The sequence below is a fragment of the Myotis myotis genome, unplaced genomic scaffold (assembly GCF_014108235.1).
Source record: "Myotis myotis isolate mMyoMyo1 unplaced genomic scaffold, mMyoMyo1.p scaffold_m19_p_6, whole genome shotgun sequence".
Taxonomy (NCBI): domain Eukaryota; kingdom Metazoa; phylum Chordata; class Mammalia; order Chiroptera; family Vespertilionidae; genus Myotis; species Myotis myotis.
The window spans coordinates 99,731,043-99,743,533 of NW_023416368.1; the positions used below are offsets into that span (position 1 = coordinate 99,731,043).

Below are 12,491 nucleotides of genomic sequence, written 5' to 3' on the forward strand. Positions count from 1 at the left end.
TACAGTTTTGAAGTAGCAACGAAAATAATGTTATGGTTGGGGGTCACCACAACATGAGGAACTGTATTAAAGGGTCGCAGCGTTAGGAAGGTTGAGAACCACTGGTCTAGACGAAGCAAAGGAAAACTTCTGGTGATTGTAATAACGATGTTTTTAAGAGAAGGAACAAATCCATGGGAAACGGCGCCTGTGTGATGACGTTGCTCTGCACATTCCTCCCTTTGAGCTCAGTGAGCAGGTGACCACAGGATGAGTCAGAATTCGGAAAAATCCGAGACAAAATGGGCTATTTGGAGAGAGTTGAGTAGTAAAATTTTAATACTGGATGTCTCTTACATTATGTATGACATTAAATTTAGTTTCATCATTTTGTAGCCGTTACTGTTATTTCAAAAAAGTAGAGGGGATCAAGCAAGCGAAATTATCGCTCAATGTATACAGCCCACGAGAACGGTAATAGCGTGCCCTTCCTCTGGTCAGACTGGTTTCCGCAGTGCAGACTCACCTGTCCCAGGAAGTCTTCCTGGATTGAGCTCCCTTAGTCTTTGTCCTCTTAAATTCTGTCAGCATGAAGACATCCAGACTGTGAGACTCGTGCCCTCCCTAGGGTAATGTTTAGTAAACAGTAAGATGATCAGGTTGGGGGAGTTTGCTTTAGGCCATTGAGTCAGCAGTAGGTAATAAAATGCAAATATTCACCCTGTGAATATCAAAGAGCCCAAATTCAGCCTTCTGTCCGGATTTTTCTCATTTATATTAATTACTGTTGATCTTGGTTCTCAGCAGTTACCCATCGGGCTTTGTCTGTCGTGGGGGTGGCTCTCCCTCTGTACTGCGGGCCTGGCGATGGGGAGGTCATGCCCTCCACCTCCCTTTGTGTCCTGCCATCTCCCACTGACACCAGCTACCAGCCGTGGGCAAACTACGGCCCCCGGACCAGATCCGGCCCGTTTGAAATGAATAAAACTAAAAAAAAAAAAAGACCGTACCCTTTTATGTAATGATGTTTACTTTGAATTTATATTAGTTCACACAAACACTCCATCCATGCTTTTGTTCCGGCCCTCCGGTCCAGTTTAAGAACCCATTGTGGCCCTCGAGTCAAAAAGTTTGCCCACCCCTGAGCTAGACAGTCAGCACGTTCCCTATAGACTAAGACAGAACCTCGTGCCCTGCCAGGCATCACGTTGTTCAGAAATGAATTCTTTCAAATTATTAATATAGAGCAGGTCTCAGGGGTGGACAAGACCTGAAGCGCTTGCTTTCAATGAAGAAAATCTCTGTCTGAACCCAGTGGGAGGCACACAGAACTGGAGCTCAGAAGGCGCTTTGGCCCTGCGGTTTTCTCCTCGGCTATTGAGGACGGGCACCTGAGCACCGTGGGAGAACGCGGCTCGGAAACCGGGCGGTCCGGCTGCCAGTGTGGCCTGCTGGCCTGCAGCTGTGGTCTCTGGCCAAGTTAACATGTCCCTGTGTTAGTTTCCTTATTTTAAAAATAAGCACAAAAAGGCTCAAGGCAGGTCGTCGTGCGGGTTACGTAGGGAATTTATAGAAAGCCTCTCGCCACAGTGGGAGCTAGGACCCACCAGCGCCCTCTTGTTTCCTTGTCCCCTCCCCACCAGCTAGATTCACACAGAGTCAGAGAGAATGAACGGGGAGGGAGAGGCTCACAAGGAGCAAGAGGAAGAAGGTGGGAATTCCTTGATGCCGTAAAATTAATGGCAGGAACAAGGAGGCTGTAGTTTTCTGTCTCCTAGCAGGCGCGCTATGACAGCACACGGTCAAATCCTATATAATAAAAGGCTAATATGGAAATTGACCAAAAGGCAGAACAACTGGTCACTATGACATTCACTGACCACCTGGGGGCAAATGATCAATGCAGGAGTTGCCCCCTGGTGGTCAGTGCGCTCCCACAGGGGGAGCGCTGCTCAGCCAGAAGCCAGGCTCATGGCTGGCAATGGTGGTGGCCAGAGCCTCTCTGCCTCTGCGGCAGCGCTAAGGATGTCCAACTGCAGTTGGACATTCCCCAAGGGCTCCTGCCTGCAAGAGGGCACAGGCCAGGCTGAGGGACGCCCCCCCCACCCCACCCAAGTGCACGAATTTCATGCACCGGGCCTCTAGTGTTCTATAACAGAGAACACTTTTTTTCCGCCCCCTCCCCCCAGGGCCCAGCACAACTTCCAGAACATAATAGGTGCTCCAGCAATATTGGTTGAATGAATAAACTAGTACTAAAACCTATGAATCTATAGAATTGTTATTTAGAATCGGTTATAGGAAATTTTAAAAAGTTCTCATAAATCTTTGTTTGGAAAAAGGTCTCACTTTTTTTTTAAGATAGTAAGAAAGAATTTTATTCACCTCCATATTGGTATTTGCGCAGTTTCCCAGAACAAGTTGTACAGAGGAATACAAATGCTATGGTCCAAATGAAATACAGAATTCATAATAAGAGGATATTGTTACTCAGGAAAAAGGCAGCCCAGTGTGCTTTGGGATAGCACTGCAGCAATGAAAACACACTCGGTGTTCGTGTAGGACTCACCCTCCACCTCTCCTTTGCGATGGACGTCTACGTGTGTAACTATTTAAGGTTATTCTTGCTGCTCACAGACCACCAGTTACACTGGGTCATATGATGACACCTGGCAAAGCCCATTTAAGGGATAAACTGGGGCCTTCGTCTGGGGGGTGGCGGGGGGGATGTGCTAACTGTTGCAGGGGACCAGGAGTCAGGAAGCAGATTATTTAAATTGAGAGAAAAGAAGGGGAATCTTTCCTTCTGCTGCCTCCTCTTCGTTTGCAGCCAAGCATGCCTCCTAGCAGGTGCTAATCCCTGTGACGCAACTCCCAGGAGCAGTGTCTGCTGTGGAAGCCCGACCCCTCACCTTGGACCTGAGTGCCCCCCAGTTCCCAGGGGCAAGGGTTTCTGTCGGGGACTTTCAGAGATTTTTTTGCATAAACAAGAATATAAGCACTTGTATGCCCCTCTTTTTACTCAAATTGCAGACTATTTCACACTTGCTACATCTTACTTTTTTAACTTAGGAATATATCGCTGATGTCATTGTATATAGACACAGGAGGATAGATCCGTGTCATAGCGTTCCGCCTATGGATGTACAGAACTGTTTACCCCGCCCTATGGGTGGGTGTCAGGGTGCTCCTGCCCCACTGGCTCGCTGCAAGGAAGATGTCTGTGCGTAGTTTTCTGGAAGTGGGCATGTAATTTTAATCCCTACCTGGTTCTACGTCAGAAAACCTGATTGAGATTCTAAACCACCTACAAGATCACACCCCAAACATCCATCCTTCTAGGAGACAGGAATGGCAACGTGGTAGAACTTGTTTCCCCAAAATGACTCTGGAGACTTTTCCCTGGATAACTTACAGAACAGCTGGGCGTCGGCACCGAAACTCCAGAATAACTTCTGTTAAACATTATAGTAAAGCTAGAGGCCTGGTGCACGAATCCGGGGCCCTCAGCCTGGTGGAGTCCCTCAGCCTGGCCTATGCCCTCTCACAATCTGGGACCCCTCTGGGATCCGGCTGACATTCAGGCTACATCCCTAGGGATGCAGTAGTGCCCAAAGTGGCAGGAGGCCAGGAGAAACCCAAGCCCTGGCCGGCCGGGTGCCTCGCCAGTCCCGCTCATCCCGGTCCGCGGTCCCGCAGTGCCTGCTGCCTCTGTGGCTGCTCAGAAGCGCTGCTGCAGAGGAAGGAGAGGCTTGCACCACTGCAGCCGCGCTCGCCAGCTGAGAGCATCGTGTCTGGCACCCATCAGTCGCTGCTCGGCTGTTGGAGCGCACTGACCACCAGGGGGCAGCTCCTGAGTTGAGTGTCTCTGCCCCCTGGTGGTCAGTATGTCATAGCAACTGGTCCAATGGTTGAACGGTCGCTTAGGGTTTTATATATATAGATACTTCCATTCTGGGGTTTATGATGGTACTTTATGATGACGTTGGACTATACCCTAACTTGTTTTTACTTCTGACTTTTCAACACGGAAAACTGTTCGCTTGCTGAGTGTGTGCCTTAACCTTTCGACAGGGTGGAAGAAAGCTTCAAGACTCTGTTTTGGTCCATATTCGGATTGTCTGAAGTGACTTCAGTTGTCCTCAAGTATGATCACAAGTTCATCGAGAATATTGGATACGTGCTGTATGGAATCTACAATGTGACTATGGTGGTCGTTTTGCTCAACATGTTAATTGCCATGATTAACAGCTCGTACCAAGAAATTGAGGTAAGCAGACTCCTACCCGTGGCTCTGTCCTTGCCGTCGTTCTAATAACACAGCACCTCTGCTTGGTGCCCTGTGGGTGGCCCAGCTCCTGGAGGCGAAGAGGCGGGGTGCGCCCAGGCCGTCCGCTGGGTTTTCCCCCGGGACAGACAGCCTACGCCTTCCGCGTCTTCTAGGAGCACAGTGGGGCTCCATGGCTTTATCATCACTCTCGGGTCTGTTTCCGAAGTTGTGAAATTAGCGGCTGGCAGAAGTGCTAGGCATGGGGAGGCTGCCCGCTCCCCGTTAGCCAGCCAGCTGTGAAAGGTCCCGCAGGGGAGTTGTGAGGCAACTGGCAGACGGTGCTGATGTTCTATCCAGTCGGAATTTTCACTGTTCTGGAGATCAGTCTACTTTTGGTGTTGGATGGGCTGGTTGGAGCCTTTCTTCACGGCTGCATATATGTTTTCTCTGTCCTCCGGTTCAGTGTTAAGGATCTTCTTAGGGCTTTGCTGTTTGTTAAGTCCATTGCGTGTCTCTGTGTGCGTTAGAGACACACAAGATAGTGTTATCAAAGCCGAAGCGAGGTCCTCCAGGTGGGAGGACTGTGGGACTTTGCACTCCTGCTTGTCTAGCGAGTGTGAGCCGAGTGAGCCACCTTCCTCCGCTCTGGACCCCCTCCTCGTCGTTTCTCCTCCCCATCATTTCTCCAGTAGGATGGTCACGCCCATCACCAGGGGCAGCTCTGAGGACCAGAGGAGATACAAAACGGGAATAGGCCACTGAGGGCCTCAGGTGACATTTGAGGACAGATGGCAGACACATAAACGCCAAAGTGCAATTTCCCCCTTTGCCCTGGGGGTATAGTATGCGGTGTCTACAGCCTATTGGATGGGAGGGAGGGTGGCCAGAGAGTGGGGAACTATTGATGGATACACAGAATTGGCAGGGAGAGAGGATAATCTTCCCATCCTTCCTTGACCCTGACTTTTTCTTGTGCTTTGCTTTGTGTCTTGGGTGGGGGACAGAAATTCTTGTTAAATTTCAGTGGGTACACACAGAAGCATATGGAAGAGAAAAAAATGAGTATCAAGAAAGTGATAGAATATTATGTAGAACAATAGGGATTATAAGCAGACAATTGTATATAAATCACTTCTCTATTTCAAAAGCATAATTTAGGTTCATTGTAACACCCTATGGAATCAATTACTAGAATTTCTAGTTTTTGAAATGAGTTCTGTCTTTTCTGTCTTGTGACACAGGACGACAGCGATGTCGAATGGAAGTTTGCTCGCTCGAAACTTTGGTTATCTTATTTTGATGATGGAAAAACATTACCTCCACCCTTCAGTCTAGTTCCTAGTCCAAAGTCATTTGTTTATTTCATCATGCGGATCATTAACTTTTCCAAATGCAGAAGGAGAAGGCTTCAGAAAGACATCGAAATGGGGCTGGGGAATTCAAAGTCCAGGGTAGGTATCCGGCGCTCACTGCGGCCTTTCGGGGAATGGGGTGTCTTCCTCCTCGTCTTTTGATGTGCGTTCAATAATTTTTATATGTGAACTTAGAAGATGTCGAAAGTATTGTCCATCCCACAGTCTTTCATAGACGAATAATGAATACTTTCCTAATGTGTCAAGAGGTCCCTTAATCTATGCCTTGCTTTGGGTCATAATTTCACGTAAACCACCGGATTAAAATCAAATGAGAAATTCTTTAACTCATGAAAGGTAAACAGAACACTTGGTTCCCTGTGTTCCATGCTTCTCAACTGTTCTTCCAAAGTTAAAGAGTTTTCACTGCTCATTTCCTCATGGCTGTATGTATGTTCAACACCACTGTAGTCTTCTTATTTGTCCAGACCCTTTATTGGGCTAAACACTCCTTTTTCCTCCAATATTATAAAATCGATGCAGACCTAAGAGCGTCCTCAAGAACTAATCATCAATGCCCCTTTCAGAAATAATCAAGAACGGTGTGTCCTCGAGTGGCATGTTAACAGTTTATTACCATGAATGCAGTTTTCAGAGTCAGAATTGTCGTAGAACACAGGAAGATAGGGCAGAACCTCAAATAATAGTGAGCAAGGCAGGGAGGAGGGGCCTGACATTGTAAGAACGGCCTGCAGCTGGGAGCCGCAAGGCAGCAATATTACCTCCGGGAAATCCAGGCCTCTGAGCAGAGCTGGACCTGGTTCTCAGGTGACGCTGGCCATGGCGCGGATTCGTGCGATTTAGCTTCTCACCTTTGGAAACAGAGGTGCTTTCCAGGTCTTGTAATTCCCTGGCAGCTCGGTTTTTACGAAGGTGACCTTTTAGGCCTTTAGACCTGGGCATGGACTCTTAAGGCCGTGCGTTTGCAAGGCAGTGGTCGGTTGCGACATCCCATGAGTTCAAGTAATAGCTCGCATGTGCCCACGGAGAGGCAGTTTAATGTCAGGAAGAGCGCCTGGGCGTTGGGCCCGGGTTTGAGCTCCGGGCTTATGGCCCGTGAGCGAGTCCCCTGGGAGAAGTGCTCCGTCACTCTGAGCCCTGAGTGTCGCAGCTGAAGGAGGAGACCCTGTAGAGTTCTAGTGGGAATGACACGAGACGCACGAAGTTCCAGCCTCGACAAACAGCAGTGCCCTTCCTCATCCGCAGTTTGCAAAGTGCTTTGCTGTACATCTGACCCTCATGCAACACTGTGAGGTAGGTACGACGACTGTCCCCACTTCATAGCTACGACGGCTGAAGTCACTCACTTGCGCAAGGGCACGGTGCTGGCCGAGCGGGGCAGGCGTGGGACTGAAGGTGGCATCAGATGCCTCGCTCTTTCTGCTGCACCCACCGGGCCCTGCACCCACCGGCCCTGCACCCACCGGCCCTGCACCCACCGGGCCGCTGCACCCACCGGCCCTGCACCCACTGGCCCTCCACCCACCGGGCCCGCTGCACCCACCGGCCCTGCACCCACCGGCCCTGCACCTGTCTGCCTCCTGCTCACAGCTGTGCTCCGGCTTGGCTGCTGCCCACCCTCTCCCCGCCAGCTGCACCTTCAGCTGCAGGGTGGCCGCTCTCTTAAAGGGGCCAATCTCTACTCACCATCTTGGGCAAATTCTGCTACGGCTGAAATTGACTTTGCTTCTCTGGGCATTTAGTACCCGAGGCTTTATTCTTCTCATAGAAAGCCTCTCTGGGATGGGAGTGCAAGCCCTTACACTTCACACCCTAGCATCGTCTTTCCGTAGGCAGCTGCTCAGCCACCGACTTGGTGCCTGATGGCGTCATGATGGAGGAGGGACGGTGCTAGCAGAGAGGGCATTGAGGCGCACGTGGCCACCTGGACCCCGCGAGGGAGAGGCAGGGTGTGCCCAGGACCGCGAGGGGCGGGCGTGCTGCACGAGGGGGAAGAGGGGTGCCGGCAGGAAGAGCAGCTGTCCTGGGGAGGCTGCTGAGGCGGAAGGAAGGCTGAGCCCACCCCTCAGCCTCCCAGGCTCTCACATCCGCTTCAAACTGCCATTTTGATTTTATTTTGTAAATTGTGCGGGAGCTGCTTGACTCTCCCAGCCACAGGTATGCGCTGTGTGCTGAATTTAGGGAACATTTGGAGAAATCATGTTTCTGCTTTTCTTTTGTAGAAGAGAGCAAGGCGCCTCCAGACCCCGTTTGTAACACAGCAGCCGGGGCCAGCGGCCAGGCACTGACCGGGGCTCACAGGAGCGGTCCCCTGCCCGCCAGGCTTTGTGCTGGCACCGCGGTGACGGGGTAGTGAGCAGGGTCCCTGCCTGAGCCGGCCGTGGACGGCGGGTGGCGGACCCCGGTGACGGGTAGTGAGCAGGGTCCCTGCCTGAGCCGGCCATGGACGGCGGGTGGCGGGCCCCGGTGACGGGTAGTGCGCAGGGTCCCTGCCTGAGCCGGCCATGGACGGCGGGTGGCGGGCCCCGGTGACGGGTAGTGAGCAGGGTCCCTGCCTGAGCCGGCCATGGACGGCGGGTGGCGGGCCCCGGTGACGGGTAGTGAGCAGGGTCCCTGCCTGAGCCGGCCATGGACCGTGGGTGGCGGGCCCCGCCTGTGAAGCTCACCCCGTGGGGAAGAGGCTGCACACAGGAGTGGGCGGTGACCACGTGTGCCTCTGCCTCCTGTTCCTCCTCCGCCCCCACTGTGTCCCCCCAAATTAAACCTGGAAAAGAAAGAGAGGAAAGGAAAGGAAACCTAAATTCTTTCGCCCAATTGCCTCCAAGTTGTGACCCTGACTCAGTCTAAGGCAGAGGTCCTCACACTTTTTAAACGGGGCCAGTTCCCTGTCCCTCAGACATCGCACACATGCGCACTGCGGGCCGGGACAGTCGGCTGCTAAGCAGGACAGGCAGCGGCGGCAAAAACACCCGGCGGGCCGGATACATGTTTTCGGCGGGCCGCGTGTGGCCCGCGGGCCGTAGTTTGAGGACCCCTGGAAGGCCAAGATGCTCGGGAAGACATGCTATTTGGGCAGGTATTTTAGGAAAATGCTAAACGATGCCATCTGTGCGCGCCGAGCAGAAACCAGGCGCGGAGCAGGTAGAATCGCTTCTGTGCAGCTTCGCCTGCTGGGCGCCCCGGGTACATGTGGATGAAGTGATCACGGTCCCCAGGATCAGGAAGGCTTAGCCCGAGCCGACTATTAAAAGAATGTTTCAGTTAATCAGCTCTGTGACCGTTCCTGCTGCCAGCAGGCCAGTGATGTGAGCACGCTGCTCCAGTGACGTTTCCCCTCGGAAATGTATTAAACCACGTCTCAGACTCAACTTCCACCACACGCCCCTCAGAAGGGCTGGCTCCAGAAACGGTAGCAAGGAGAATAAAGTAGATTATATTTGTTATTTCCAAATGAATGTATTCTAATTCACTAGGTTAATTGTATTTTTTCCTAGTTAAACCTCTTCACTCAGTCTAACTCCAGAGTTTTTGAATCACACAGTTTTAACAGCATTCTCAATCAGCCAACACGTTATCAGGTAAGCGTTCATCAGACATATCTCTCTATGTCTGTAATTCCATCTCTGTGTGCGTGCGTGTGTGTGTGCGTGCGTGCGTGTGTGTGTTTAGTGAGGAGAATCAGATCATCCAAATGTACTATCAGGATAGAACAGAACAAAGTAGGTTCAGTTATGGAGGGAATTTTATAATTCAGAGTCCAAGTTCTTTATTACTATTTTTTTGGCTGAGGAGGGAGAGTGTTTTGCTATATTGAAAGCAAAGTGTGGCCACAGTTTGCAGAGGCCACGTGTACCGTGAGCTGGGGAAAGCAGGGAGAGACGGTGCATTTGGAAAACAGGCTCTGATTCGTTTCTCCGGGTCTCCCTGTCGGGCGGTCCGTGTGTCGGCTGGCTTCGTAGGCTCTCCTGTCTCGTCCGCGCTACTTTAAAATACGTTTTGCATCTTGACCTTGGATGTGACATTTGAACACTATTCTCCAACTCACAGCAGGTTGTAGCTCTCCGTTTTCCATTTTGATTATTCAGTCTTTAGATTTCTGATGTGTACAAGATGGCAAGAATGAGGAGCAAGGAGTTTCATAATATGTGGTGATGACAGTCAATGATGATAGTTCTCTTAATACAGTTTCCTTGGAAGCAGCAAATCCCAACATTGCTTGGCACACGGATTGCCAAAGTCTGACTTTTTAATGGTCATATTATATTCCGTTATATGGTTAACTTCATTTATCATTTTGGTGGAAAGTGAGGCTCTGCCACTATGAGCCATCACAGCAAGCCACCTTGCATACGTGGCATTGTAACTGTGCGGATCTGCAGCACTGGCTAACGAACAAGTGCATTCTAATTGTTCAACTATTACCGAACTGATTTTGGTGGGACCAAATTTATATTCTGAGAATAAGTGTTTGAGAGTGCCCGCATCCTCCTTAATTTTCCAACAGTGTGCTTGTTGCCAGTGGTTCTTACCTTGCCCAGACGGGTGAAAACGGCAATACAGTGCAGTTTTGCTTTGCATTCTTGATCATGAGTGAACTTGACCATCTTTTTTACTGTTAGTGTTCTATATGCTTAAGGCCCAATATTCATTTGCCTTTCTCGATGGGCTTTTTGCTATGCTAGTACATTAAGAGGAATTCTTTTAGGAATCAAGTGATTCTTTTAAGAAAATCAGTCCATTGTCTGTGATATGAATTGAATTCCCCCCCCCCACCCACCCCAGTGTGTTGTGTGTCTTTTTAATGTTTATGGGTGTTTTTTCCCAACTCTTTTAGTTTTGTGTAGTCAACTTTACAAATGTTGTATGACTTCAGGTATTGTGTCCTTTTTAGAAAGATCTTTCACCATATGAGAATTTCCTTTAACCTATATTTTCTTTTAGTATTTTCATGGTTTTAACTTTTTACCTGAAGATATTTGATCCACATAGAATATATTTTGATGCAACATGTGAGGTGGGGATTCTAATTTATTTTTTTCCAGATGATTACACCCCTGGGCATCTTTTCTACTGATTTAAAATACCAGTTTTATTATTTACTAAATTATTATATCTATTTAGATATATTTCTAGGTTTTTGATGCTGTAGAACCACATTATTTTAAATATTACCGTTGAAAACAAAATAAAACACATAAAATACAAACACTCTTATGTCCTTCCTTTAGGACTCTTATTTTGCATAATTTTCCTGTTTTTTTTCTCCTTGTTTATTTATTTGAACTTTAGAGTCAGCCTGTCCAGTTTGCACAATATCCTGTTGATTTTTTTTTACAGTGCATCTGTTTTCTCTTTATTTATTTTATTTATTTATTTTTAATCTTTATTGTTCAGATTATTACAGATGTTCCTCTTTTTTCCCCATAGCTCCCCTCCACCCGCTTCCCACCCCACCCCATGCCCTCACCCCTCACTGTCCTCATCCATAGGTGTAAGATTTTTGTCCAATCTCTTCCCGCACCCCCCGCACCCCCTTCCCCCCGAGAATTTCCAGTCCTCTCTTTTCCTCGCCCCTGATTTTATTCCATTCACCAGTTTATTCTGTTCATCAGATTTTTTATTCATTTGATTTTTAGATTCACTTGTTGATAGATATGTATTTGTTGTCACTCTGTTGTTTATAATTTATCTTTACCTTTTTCTTCTTCTTCCTCTTCTTAAAGAACACTCTTCAGTATCCTATATAATAAAGAGGTAATATGCAAATTGACCCTCACTCCATCAGGCCGGCATAAGATGGCTGAACCCACAGCAGAGGTGGGGTTCCCATAACGAGCCATCAGCAGGGACCTGAGGCTGCGTGGTGCCGGATCAGGGCGGGTGACCTGAGGCTGTGCCCCCCTGCCCAGGGGGGCATGACGGGGGACCTCAGGCCATGCCTCCTACCTGGCAGGGATTGAAGGGGGACCTCAAGCCATGCCCCCTGCCCCAGCACTGGGCTGGGGGACCTCAGGCCACACACCCCGGTCGGCGCCAGGCCAGGGGACCTGAGGATGCACCAGGGGACCTAAGGCTGTGCCCACCCCACCCAGTGGGGCTTGACAGGGGTGAGGCTGGCCAGGTCTGGATCTTGCCCAATGGGGGTGGGGCTGGCCGGGTCTGGGTCTCACGTGATTTCGGGGTGCACTCAGGTGGGCAGGGGCTTGACTCTGGGTCCTGTGGCATGCCCCAGACTCTGACAGGAGGAAGATTTTCATATACATTTTACTAATTTTTTTTCATCTCTGACATTTCTATTATAGAGAAAGTGCAAATAGCAATATTAAAATATTTTCTCTCATTAATTCCCTTTTAATGTGCACGAATTTTGTGCACCAGGCCACTAATTTCATGTAATACTGGTTTGGTGGTGGTGAACTCCTTTAGCTTTTTCTTGTCTGTGAAGCTCTTTATCTGACCTTCAATTCTGAATGATAGCTTTGCTGGGTAGAGTAATCTTGGTTGTAGGTTCTTGCTATTCATCACGTTGAATATTTCTTGCCACTCCCTTCTGGCCTGCAAAGTTTCTGTTGAGAAATCAGCTGACAGTCGTATGGGTACTCCCTTGTAGGTAACTAACTTTTTCTCTTTAAAATTCTCTCTTTGTCTTTTGCCCTTGGCATTTTAACTATGATGTGTCTTGGTGTGGTCCTCTTTGGATTCCTCTTATTTGGGGTTCTCTGCACTTCCTGGACTTATAAGTCTATTTCTTTCACTAGCTAGGGGAAGTTTTCTGTCATTATTTCTTCAACTAGGTTTTCAATTTCTTGCTCTCTCTCTTCTTCTGTCACCTCCATAATTCGGATGCTGGTACGCTTGAAGTTGTCCCA

At 49.1% G+C, this 12,491-nt stretch overlaps 1 protein-coding gene across 8 annotated transcripts in view; it reads left to right on the forward strand.

Annotated features, from left to right (window-relative positions):
* The window catches only part of TRPC3 (transient receptor potential cation channel subfamily C member 3), a 77,336-nt gene that overhangs the window by 49,376 nt on the left and 15,469 nt on the right, over positions 1-12,491 (forward strand). For 3 of the 8 annotated variants that reach the window (XM_036314869.1, XM_036314870.1, XM_036314873.1), the window contains 4 exons: positions 4,054-4,249; positions 5,491-5,700; positions 6,868-6,915; positions 9,117-9,200. In XM_036314869.1, coding sequence (XP_036170762.1) covers positions 4,054-4,249; positions 5,491-5,700; positions 6,868-6,915; positions 9,117-9,200 — 538 coding nt within the window. The remainder of the gene's footprint in view (positions 1-4,053; positions 4,250-5,490; positions 5,701-6,867; positions 6,916-9,116; positions 9,201-12,491) is intronic. The other 5 variants (XM_036314871.1, XM_036314872.1, XM_036314875.1 and 2 more) reach the window with 2 other exon arrangements.